This window comes from Phycodurus eques, chromosome 12 (assembly GCF_024500275.1).
Source record: "Phycodurus eques isolate BA_2022a chromosome 12, UOR_Pequ_1.1, whole genome shotgun sequence".
In the NCBI taxonomy this organism is placed as follows: domain Eukaryota; kingdom Metazoa; phylum Chordata; class Actinopteri; order Syngnathiformes; family Syngnathidae; genus Phycodurus; species Phycodurus eques.
The window spans coordinates 20,945,854-20,955,184 of NC_084536.1; the positions used below are offsets into that span (position 1 = coordinate 20,945,854).

The window sequence follows — 9,331 nt, forward strand, 5'->3', positions numbered from 1 at the left end:
ACATATTTATTTATTAACAATAATTGAGTGTAAAAATTAGTAGTGATCAGTGTGTTTGTGAGCATATGTTACGTATAATTTAACGGGGAAAAAAATAAATAAACTGAATCACGTGTAAGCCAAGAGAGCCGCCCGTGTAATGACGTCACTTCCCCGTGGAATGGTCTTTTTTGACAGTTGGAATATTTGAGTGAAGAATATTTATCTGTATATAGATTAACTTAAAGGTTAATAATGGACGTCTATGACTAATAACAATAATAATGTAATAACAGTAACAACAGTAACAATATTACACGTGTCCTCCAGGCCTATAGGAGGCGGTAATGTCCCTCAACGCCACGAGTTGAGCGGCATTGAAGTGATCAACGAACAAATCTGTTGACGCTGTCACGGCCACAAGGCGCAAAGAGAGTGTGGTAAAGTTCAAGTAGTTCCACCAACAAAAACAATGAAGTGCCAAAGTTCACCGCACGCAATAAAAAAATAGTGTGCTATCGCTCGTGTGGAAAAATGGCTCGATATTTACGTGTTTCGGGAATTGTCGGCTTGATTACCCTCCAAAACCCACCTGTAAATGCACTAAGGTGAGTTATGCAGCATTTGTGTTTGACTTTTTCTTCCTCCACATCATGACTTCAAGCTGCACAATGAAATGTGTTATATACATCGAATTAGATTGTGCATTCACCGGTTCCACTTATTCGTCCCTGTACGGGTTTACTCATCCTTTTCTCCCGAAGACTGAGATAATTTGACAATGACATAACAGTAAAATGTTTTTTTTTTTTTTTTGTCTCCAGTGCAGCAGTACGTCAGGGCATTGTGGACACTGTGAAGAGAGCCCTCGGTGATCCTGAGGTGAAGTGTGTTGTCATATGTGGACAGAATGGAGTGTTTTGTGGAGGTAAATTACTGTACACTACAACGTTTTTCTGTCAATCATATTAAAGGGGACATGTTATGGAAAATGGCTTGTTGGAAAATTGTTGAGTCTCTTGTGTGCCTGCCCACCTAACTTCCATCACGTTAGAAATGACACAACACAAGTAAATCTTTTTAAATTCTGTTTTTGAAAATGTTTCTGTGAGCAAGCCGTTCTACACTTCCCCCTCACTGTGATCTAACAGTAGGGCTAATTTACATACTAACTGCGGCACTCTGACTTTCTCCGCCCATGACATCAGTAGGTAGGTTGGCTGAAGATCCAGAGCCGCTTTCAGGCAGCTACACAGTCATCATTACTTACAAAACTTAAGGCACTCGATTTGTTTGTCTTGATTAACAGGAGCAGACATCAGAGAGTTTGGGAGCCCGATGACCGGGCCTCCGCTGGTGCCGATGATCCACGCCATAGAGGCTGCGAACAAGCCGGTGGTGGCGGCCATAGAGGGGATCGCTCTGGGCGGAGGCCTGGAGTTGGCGCTCGGCTGTCACTATCGAGTAGCGCATTCCAAGGTTTGTTCAATTTTCAGGCTGTAAATAAGTAAAACATTTCATTTATGAAGCACTTGTCACAGAGAATGCTTAAAATAAAGAATCAATACAGAAAAATCTAAACGAGCAAGTCTCTTTGGAATGAGACTATGCTGCCTCTTGGAAATCAGTTTTCCTTCATTGTGTCAATATAAGCCTGGATTGTCTGTTACTTATATAAATGCCTTACCGCTTGGGAAAAAGAAAAAAGCGTAACAATTCTCCGTCGACCAATCATTGCAAAGCACAGAACATTTGTTCCAATAATAGCATCCTCTCAAATAGACACCTATTTCAAATAAATGCCTTGTGCTCAGTTGAGTAAATACAATTTCCCGGCAACTCATTGAGGAAATGTGTACTACTGCAACCCGCACTTACTAGTTCTTTCCATTCATCTTCATCTCTGGGCTCAATTTCAGGCTAAAGTGGGGCTTCCGGAGGTGACTCTGGGTCTGCTACCTGCTGCAGGTGGAACCCAACGTTTGCCGAGGCTCACTGGACTACCGGCAGCTTTAGAGCTTATCACCACAGGTAACAACCACACCTTTTACTTGATATGCCTGAATTTATCCTTTGAAATGGAGTGTTTTCGTTTGTTGTTGTTTTTTTTTTTTAAAATCTAATACATGCTTTTGCAACCGCATTTTTGCATGCAGTCTCCATGTGTAAATAAATGGCCAGCAGAGGTCAGTATGTATCATGGTTTTCTGTTTGTGCGATTGCTGAAGATTTTTTTGGAACCATTTTAAGCATCTTTTGTTTAAAAAAAAAAAAAAAAAAAAAACTCATTTCAAACTCATCGTTCCATCCATTTTCTGTAGCATTTGACCACATTAGCGTTGCAGGTGAGCTGGAGCCTATCCCAGCTCACTTTGGGCGAGAGGTGTGTTACATAGTGAACTGGCCGCAAGTACATGTAGACAAACAAGCATTCATAGTCACATTCACACCAATGGAAAATTTAAAGTCTTCAAAAAACATAACATGCATGTTTTTTATTTTTTCAATTAAGCATACATTTGGGTGGAGGAAACATTGGGGGGTGGTAACATCTGAAAATCTGGAAACACTGCTTCTTTTTCTCAGCCAGTGATCTTTTTCAAGCACCGGCTGTCATGTTTGTCTCACAGGTCGTCACATCACCGCCGCCGAAGCGCTGGAACTCTCAATAGTGGATCGGCTTACAGATCACAGCGCCGTGGACGCTGCTGTCGAGTTTGCCGTGAGTGTTGCAGGTGAGACAAAAAGCAAAGCACAGACAGCACACATGATATCCGCTCTCTGGTGGGAAGTGGCATTTTCTACAAAAGACAGTATATTTGTGAGGAAGCTGACTTCTACAATTGTCGTGAAGGGGATGAGAATACGCAGCTGTGGCCATGAATGTTTGATGGTTGACCGTACTCTGATGTCTCCGCCGCCTTTGGTCTATTATTCAGAAAGGGCAAAAGAGACAAGCATTTTCAGAACATTCATAATGAGTCCTTGGCAGTGTGTTTTAATTGGTTTTATGTTGACATTAGTTTTTCAATCAGACTCATGAATGGCTAAGTGTTTGTGCTGTTCTCCACGCACATAAAAAAACTCTGGCATTTGGAATACTAAGATTGACTTTTGGTGCATCTTCAAATTCGATGATAATACCATATTTCTCCATCATGCATTGTTTCTCCTATTGAATAAGCAAATGCCTCACCTCAAATAAACACTTCACTTTCTCCACCTCGTAGATAAAAACGTCAAATTAACTCAGTGGTGGGTATATTTTGAGTCATTAATGAAAACGAATAAACATAGTATTGTTAAAAGAATACCTCCAATCAAAACTGAGAATTATTTTTGGAAAGACATTTTTTTTAAAACGCATTACAGTACAGTGGTGCCTTGAGATACGAGTGACCCGAATTATGAGTTTTTTTTTTAGATATGAGTCGTAGATCAGATGATTTATTTATTTTTTGCTTTGACTTGCGAGCTTAAACTTGAGATAAGAGCGCGGGATGGTGGCAGGTGACTCAACTCATTTCACAACAAACGGCAATTTGGTAGATGTATCATTAATAAATATTTAAAATAGAGGCTTCAAGCTGGTTGCGACTCTCAGTTGAAAGTTACTATCAAACTAAACGTAAAGCAAAAATAATTTCATATTGTGTACTTTAAACAACCATATCGCCTTAGCGACCTGACTGCTAACATTGAGTGAGAAACAGTGTAGGCACACGTGCTAACAATTATCATCTATGTGGCGGTGTTGTTACCCTTTAAGAACGGCTATCTGAACACAAACGTTGCTAGAACACATGTAGACCGACCATATAACAGTACCCACAGGCGTATATTCTTCATCCTTTGCGAAGAACGACTAATATTGTCCAGTTAGAAACATTGGGATGAGCTGGATAATCAAGCTAGGCTAGCCCACTTCATGCTAAGATAACTCAATTCAGAATGTTGTGTTTGGTAGTAAGTAATACTTGTTTTTGTTTTACGCGATTAAGAGAGGGGTTTGGGCTGGTTGGCAGTGAACAGAGGGATGCTTGTTTGAATCGTGGATCTTAGACGTTCCCCTTTTCTTCTCCGCTACGCCAGCCGACATGACTTTGAGCAGGGTTGTTTGATTGTTTGAGGACGCGAGCAAGTCAGGCAGAAAGGGAGGAGACAAAGCACAACGAAGATGAGAGTCGATCAAACTGAAATCTTTGATTATTCGGACGGATGTTCCCGTCTTGATTAAATTGCCAGGGTTGCTAAAAGAACGGGGACACGGGTTCACATCACAAAGCCACCATCGAGCGAGTGAGCATGTGAGCCAACCAGCATGCATGCGTCAAAGTACAAGCGTGTGCATTTGAATGGTCGCACGTGTTCCTGACACAGCCCGCACACGCGCACGCTGACGGGATTAAGTGTTTTAGCGCAGCGGTTGCGACATCTGCCCATCACATCTGTCGGGACGACCCTCTCTGCGCACAATAAATCCGTCGAAAACTGTGCGACCATTTAGAGATTAATGGCTGAATGCAGTAAAGATCCCTTGTGGTCATCCACTGCCACGTCACCTAAATGTTGAGTTTAACTCTAGGCTGGAGGTATGTGTTAAGGCCTAAAATGACCTCCTTCCATTCATTCTTTATTCATGATACTGATTCGATTTGTTTATTGGATCAAATTGTAGACAGTGGATTGTGAGCCACCGTTTAATCTTTGCCACGGTGACCCATTTTCTGGAGCCCGGTGTAATTCAGCGGTGTCTCGTGTAATCATGTCACAAGAGACAGGAATGGGGAATTGAGTTGATTTTTTTTTCCCCCCATTTGCCCCAAATTGAAATCAGCGCAGACACCCGATCTCTTTGTAATATCGAGTCCTCCTGCAGCGTCTCACCAGGAAATTGACTTCCAAGTTAAAAGACCGCTGGCGAGTACACACGGTGAATCCCCAGTGGAGAAGGCAGACAATGGGAATTGTGAGGTAGTTCTGATAGTAAAGACACAAAGAAAAAATTGTAAGCCGTAACTTCAAAATAAACATTTTGTAAATCCAACACACCAGAGAGAAGAGGGTTGTTAACAACCATGCTGAATTTGAATGATTCAAAAACGAGGCTTCAAAATCGTGTCAAATCAAATCGTTGTTTCAGCTGGCAAAAGCTGTGGGCGTGTCCGCTGAATAAGATGAAACGCTAACTGTATCTGAAGCTTGGCTGTCCCTCAAATTTTGGCTCTCAACACAAAGAAAAAAAAATGGCCAAGAGATGTCTCATAATTCCCAAAACTCACATGGTGGTGTACAAGAGTTCATCTCGGAAACCTTTCTTGAAATGGATGCATATCGAAATTGTCGTGCTATGTAAGTCAGTATTCTGGAAAGGTTTGAGAATTGTTGCAATGTTGGAGGAGGACATTTTGAGCATTAAGGAGATTAGAATATGTTCAGTAAATATAATTGTTATAAATCACTGTGAGTGCAATAAGATGCATACAGTGGACCCCTGCATATTCGTGGTTTGACACCCGCAAATTCTTATTTTCTTTCGTGAAAAACGCATAGTGGGCGGTATATCCCCGCTTAGTCAAGAATTTTTGGAGGTTAAAAAAAAATGTTTCAATGCAATTTTAATGTCGTCAATTATTTACGGATTTTCGCTATCCCTCGCAAATTACGGGGTAGGGGGCTGTGCTTTTTTCCCTGACCTGTAAATGGTCATGATAGCATTGCTAAAACAACAAATCTAATGGCGAGCTTTTTGGAGTTTTGCAGAGTAATGCACATGTTTGCCAGCAAAAGTCCTTTCCTCTGAGTCAGCTTTCGTCACTTTCAGAACAGTCTCTGGATGCCTGCCGTATCAGCACTCGCCCGTGCCCTTGCCCTCCCGATGTGGATGCCCTGTTTGTGGCGGCGATGCAGAAGGTGCGCCAAAAGGCCCGTGGAGCCATAGCGCCGGTGGCTTGCGTCCAGGCGCTGCAGGCGGCCGCCACCCTGCCCTACGCCCAGGGCATGGAGCGGGAGAAGGAACTGATGGCCACGCTGTTCACCTCTGGCCAGGCTCGAGCTCTGCAGTACAACTTCTTTGCTCAGAGAGCTGTGGCCAGGTGGAGCATGCCTGGTGGAGCTCGCTGGGACAGCAGCAGGCCCAAGCCCATCTGTAAAACGGCGGTCATTGGTAAGACTGGAACACCAATATATTGACATGGACTAACCATGACAATTAGCAATGATATACAACTATCCATCATGACGTTTTGTATTTCCATGTTTAAGCAGTCCTTTTCAAAACTAACAGTAGCTGCCTTGTTGAAACAAAAAAAGAAAGCAGCACAGCCTGTGGCTTAAAATGTCTGAAAGTTTTTCATTTATAAAAAATGGCCCCTCATTAAACTTTGTCTCATGCCCCGATTATATTTCCCTGCATTTCGCCACATCCTTGTATCTTTTGAGTATACTGTACAGTGGGTCTTTGGTTCACAATTCCGTTCCTACGACACAGGAGTAACCAGTTTTTGTATGTAAATTGGTCCTAATTATAATTGTCATAATTACAGTAAAAATATTTGCATGAAAAACACTTCCAGGACAAAATAATCAAATGAAAAACAGGAACACACTCAAAAAAAATTCTTCATCCTTTCTCCTGAGATTTCCTTGCAAAGTGGAAGGGATGCAAACTAGTTAATTGCAAACCGTTCGTAACCATGAAACTTCGTAGGTCGAGAAAATTGTCAACCAACGACCGTTCTACATGGCTAAAAAGACGTAAGATAATCACACATGCTAACATGAACTTACTCTGCTGCTGTGCCTTAGCTCTGGACATTGCAGTATTATCATTGTTGATACGAAGCTTTTTCAGTCCTCCTGGTACAAATCAAAGTCTCCTCCCTGCAGAGAGTGTTGCTTGTCGAGCATTCTGGATATGTGAAGCCCAGCAGCTTGCGCATTAAAATTGCAGGCTTGGAAGCAACCGCACTGTCCGCTTCGAGGCAAAAAAAATGTTTTTTAGAGTTGTAAATGTCACACAAAAAGAGGTCTGTATGTGTTTTTTTATTTTATTTTTATGTTTATTGTCCTTTGTTCTCTGCTCTTATCTGTTTATTGTGTAAAGCGGCTTTGGGTTCCTTGAAAGGCGCTATATAAATCCAAGCTCTTATTATTATTATTATTATTATTATTATTATTATGTACTAGATTGAAGTAGACAACCACTTCTGTTAATGTAGACAAAACCAATTTTCTACAGTAGAAGTCACTTAAATCATCTCGTAATGTATTTGTTTGGTCTTTTTAGGTCTTGGTACAATGGGAAGAGGTATAACGGTCTCGCTTGCTCAGGCGGGGTTGTCTGTGGTTGCCGTGGAGGTCCAGGAGAAGCCACTGAAGGAGGCAAAGCAGGCAATATCGGGCATGTTAAGGCGCGGGGCCAAGAGACGAGGCGTGGCCCCTGCCCTTGACCTGATTACCTACAGCCAAAACCTTCGGGCGGTAGCGGATGTTGACCTGGTCATCGAGGCCGTGTTTGAAGACGTGGACCTGAAAAAGCAACTCTTCCAGCAGCTGTCCGCCGTTTGTAAACCAGATGCGTTCTTGTGCACCAACACGTCCGCGTTAGACATCGACCTCCTGGCCTCGCAGAGCCGCCACCCAGAGCTGGTGGTCGGGATGCATTTCTTCGCCCCAGCACACGTCATGAAGCTACTGGAGGTGGTGTATGGGTCGCGCTCCTCTCCTGAAGCTGTGGCCACCGCCATGAATCTGGGAAAGAAAATGGGCAAAGTCGGCGTGGCTGTCGGTAACTGCCGCGGGTTTGTGGGGAACCGCATGCTGAAGCCATACTTGGAGCAAGGCTTGTTCTTGTTGGAAGAGGGAGCCACACCCAAGTTGGTCGATGAAGCGCTGGAGGAGTTTGGTTTCGCCATGGGGCTCTTCAGAATGTCGGACCTCTCCGGGATCGACGTAGGCTGGAGAGTTAGGAAGGGAGAAGGTCTGGCGCAGCCTGGCACGGCAAGTAGAGTCCGACAAGGCCACCGATACAGTCCCCTCGGAGATCTTCTCTATGAGCAAGGGCGGTTTGGACAGAAAACAGGCCGTGGATGGTATCGGTACGACAACAGTCGGGAAGCTAGGCCTGACCCATGGTTGCACCGCTTTCTGGAGGAGTACCGAGCCCGACGCGGCCTTGTGGCACGCCGCATAGATCGCCAGGAGGTGCTGGAGCGCTGCCTCTACACCCTAATCAACGAAGGCTTCCGCATCCTAGAGGAAGGAATAGCGGCCGGACCCGAAGACATCGACGTCATCTACGTGTTCGGCTACGGCTGGCCCAAGCACCGCGGAGGTCCTATGTTCTACGCGGGCATGGTGGGCCTGACCAAAATCCTGGGGAGGCTGGAGCACTACCAGCAGGCCCACCCAGATGTGCTTTATCTGCAGCCCAGCGGTCTGCTCCGTAGGCTGGTGGCCAGCGGCAGCCCGCCTGTCCACAAGTGGAGGGAAATCATCAAGAAAACTCACAGCCACCTTTAAATCTGCAAGATTTCATAATCCCCTCTAAAATGGCACCTTTCGGCATATTGAGGACTGATTTCTTATATGGTTATCATGTTCCAAATAGACTTCATCACGGGCAATGTTGGGATGTGTTTCAATAATCGTATTTCCTCACATATTATACATAAGCATATTAGGGATAAGGCATTTATCGGGGGAGGCATTTATTTGTACAAATTATTTTTATACCAATATTGAATAAATCAGACAGTAAATCCTGCTATTTTTTTTGGGAGGGGGGGAATCAGGCCTTACTGCGAATGGTGAAAAACCACAGGTAATTGATCCCTCACTTAATTATTATTATTTTTTTTATAGGTGCCTATATTAATAGCTTTTGCTGTAAATATACCACAGACTATAATTAACCTTAAAAATAAATGACTTACATATGCTTGGCCATTTTAATAGCTACTCAACAGAGCAGAAACACACGTGGCAAAAACTCTCCGTAACTTCCGCTAACAACCCCGGCTAAACTATGCTCTTCCTCGACATACAAAGATGTTAGTCCCTCAATCGAGAGGAATCAATTCATCATACTTCCTTGACACCAATTAAAGCTTTACCACTCGCCAGGGCTTTGACTCCATCATCTGGCATCTTAAGGCATTAGAATAAAACACAGAAAACCCAAATAGTTTTTAAGCGAATAACTAAGGATGGGTTCCAAAGAAATAAAAATGTGAGTAGGTTCATTTGTGTATAGTTTGAAAAAAAATAAAAAATTTAAATCCACAAATAATGATACTGTGGTAAATGGTACCCACTTTACTGTGGGTAAAAGGTTAATTTGACACCGTGA

At 43.3% G+C, this 9,331-nt stretch overlaps 1 protein-coding gene across 2 annotated transcripts; it reads left to right on the forward strand.

Moving 5' to 3' along the window:
* Positions 1-393: 393 nt before the first annotated feature.
* Positions 394-8,741, forward strand: ehhadh (enoyl-CoA, hydratase/3-hydroxyacyl CoA dehydrogenase). 2 transcript variants are annotated; one of them, XM_061692605.1, is made up of 7 exons: positions 394-587; positions 804-907; positions 1,289-1,458; positions 1,899-2,010; positions 2,610-2,714; positions 5,804-6,145; positions 7,268-8,741. In XM_061692605.1, exons 1-7 carry the CDS (start codon positions 514-516, stop codon positions 8,500-8,502), a joined length of 2,142 nt encoding a protein of 713 aa, XP_061548589.1. In that variant the 5' UTR covers positions 394-513; the 3' UTR covers positions 8,503-8,741. The 2 variants fall into 2 exon arrangements, with proteins under 2 accessions (XP_061548589.1, XP_061548590.1); XM_061692606.1 differs by having other exon boundaries at positions 508-587; positions 809-907.
* Positions 8,742-9,331: the final 590 nt, after the last annotated feature.

Coding starts and splice junctions, on each gene's coding strand:
- ehhadh (XM_061692605.1), top strand. CDS start 514: ATGGCTCGATATTTACGTGTTTCGGGAATTGTCGGCTTGATTACCCTC. Junction 1,459..1,898: donor ATCGAGTAGCGCATTCCAAG/GTTTGTTCAATT, acceptor GCTCAATTTCAG/GCTAAAGTGGGGCTTCCGGA. Junction 2,715..5,803: donor GTTTGCCGTGAGTGTTGCAG/GTGAGACAAAAA, acceptor CGTCACTTTCAG/AACAGTCTCTGGATGCCTGC.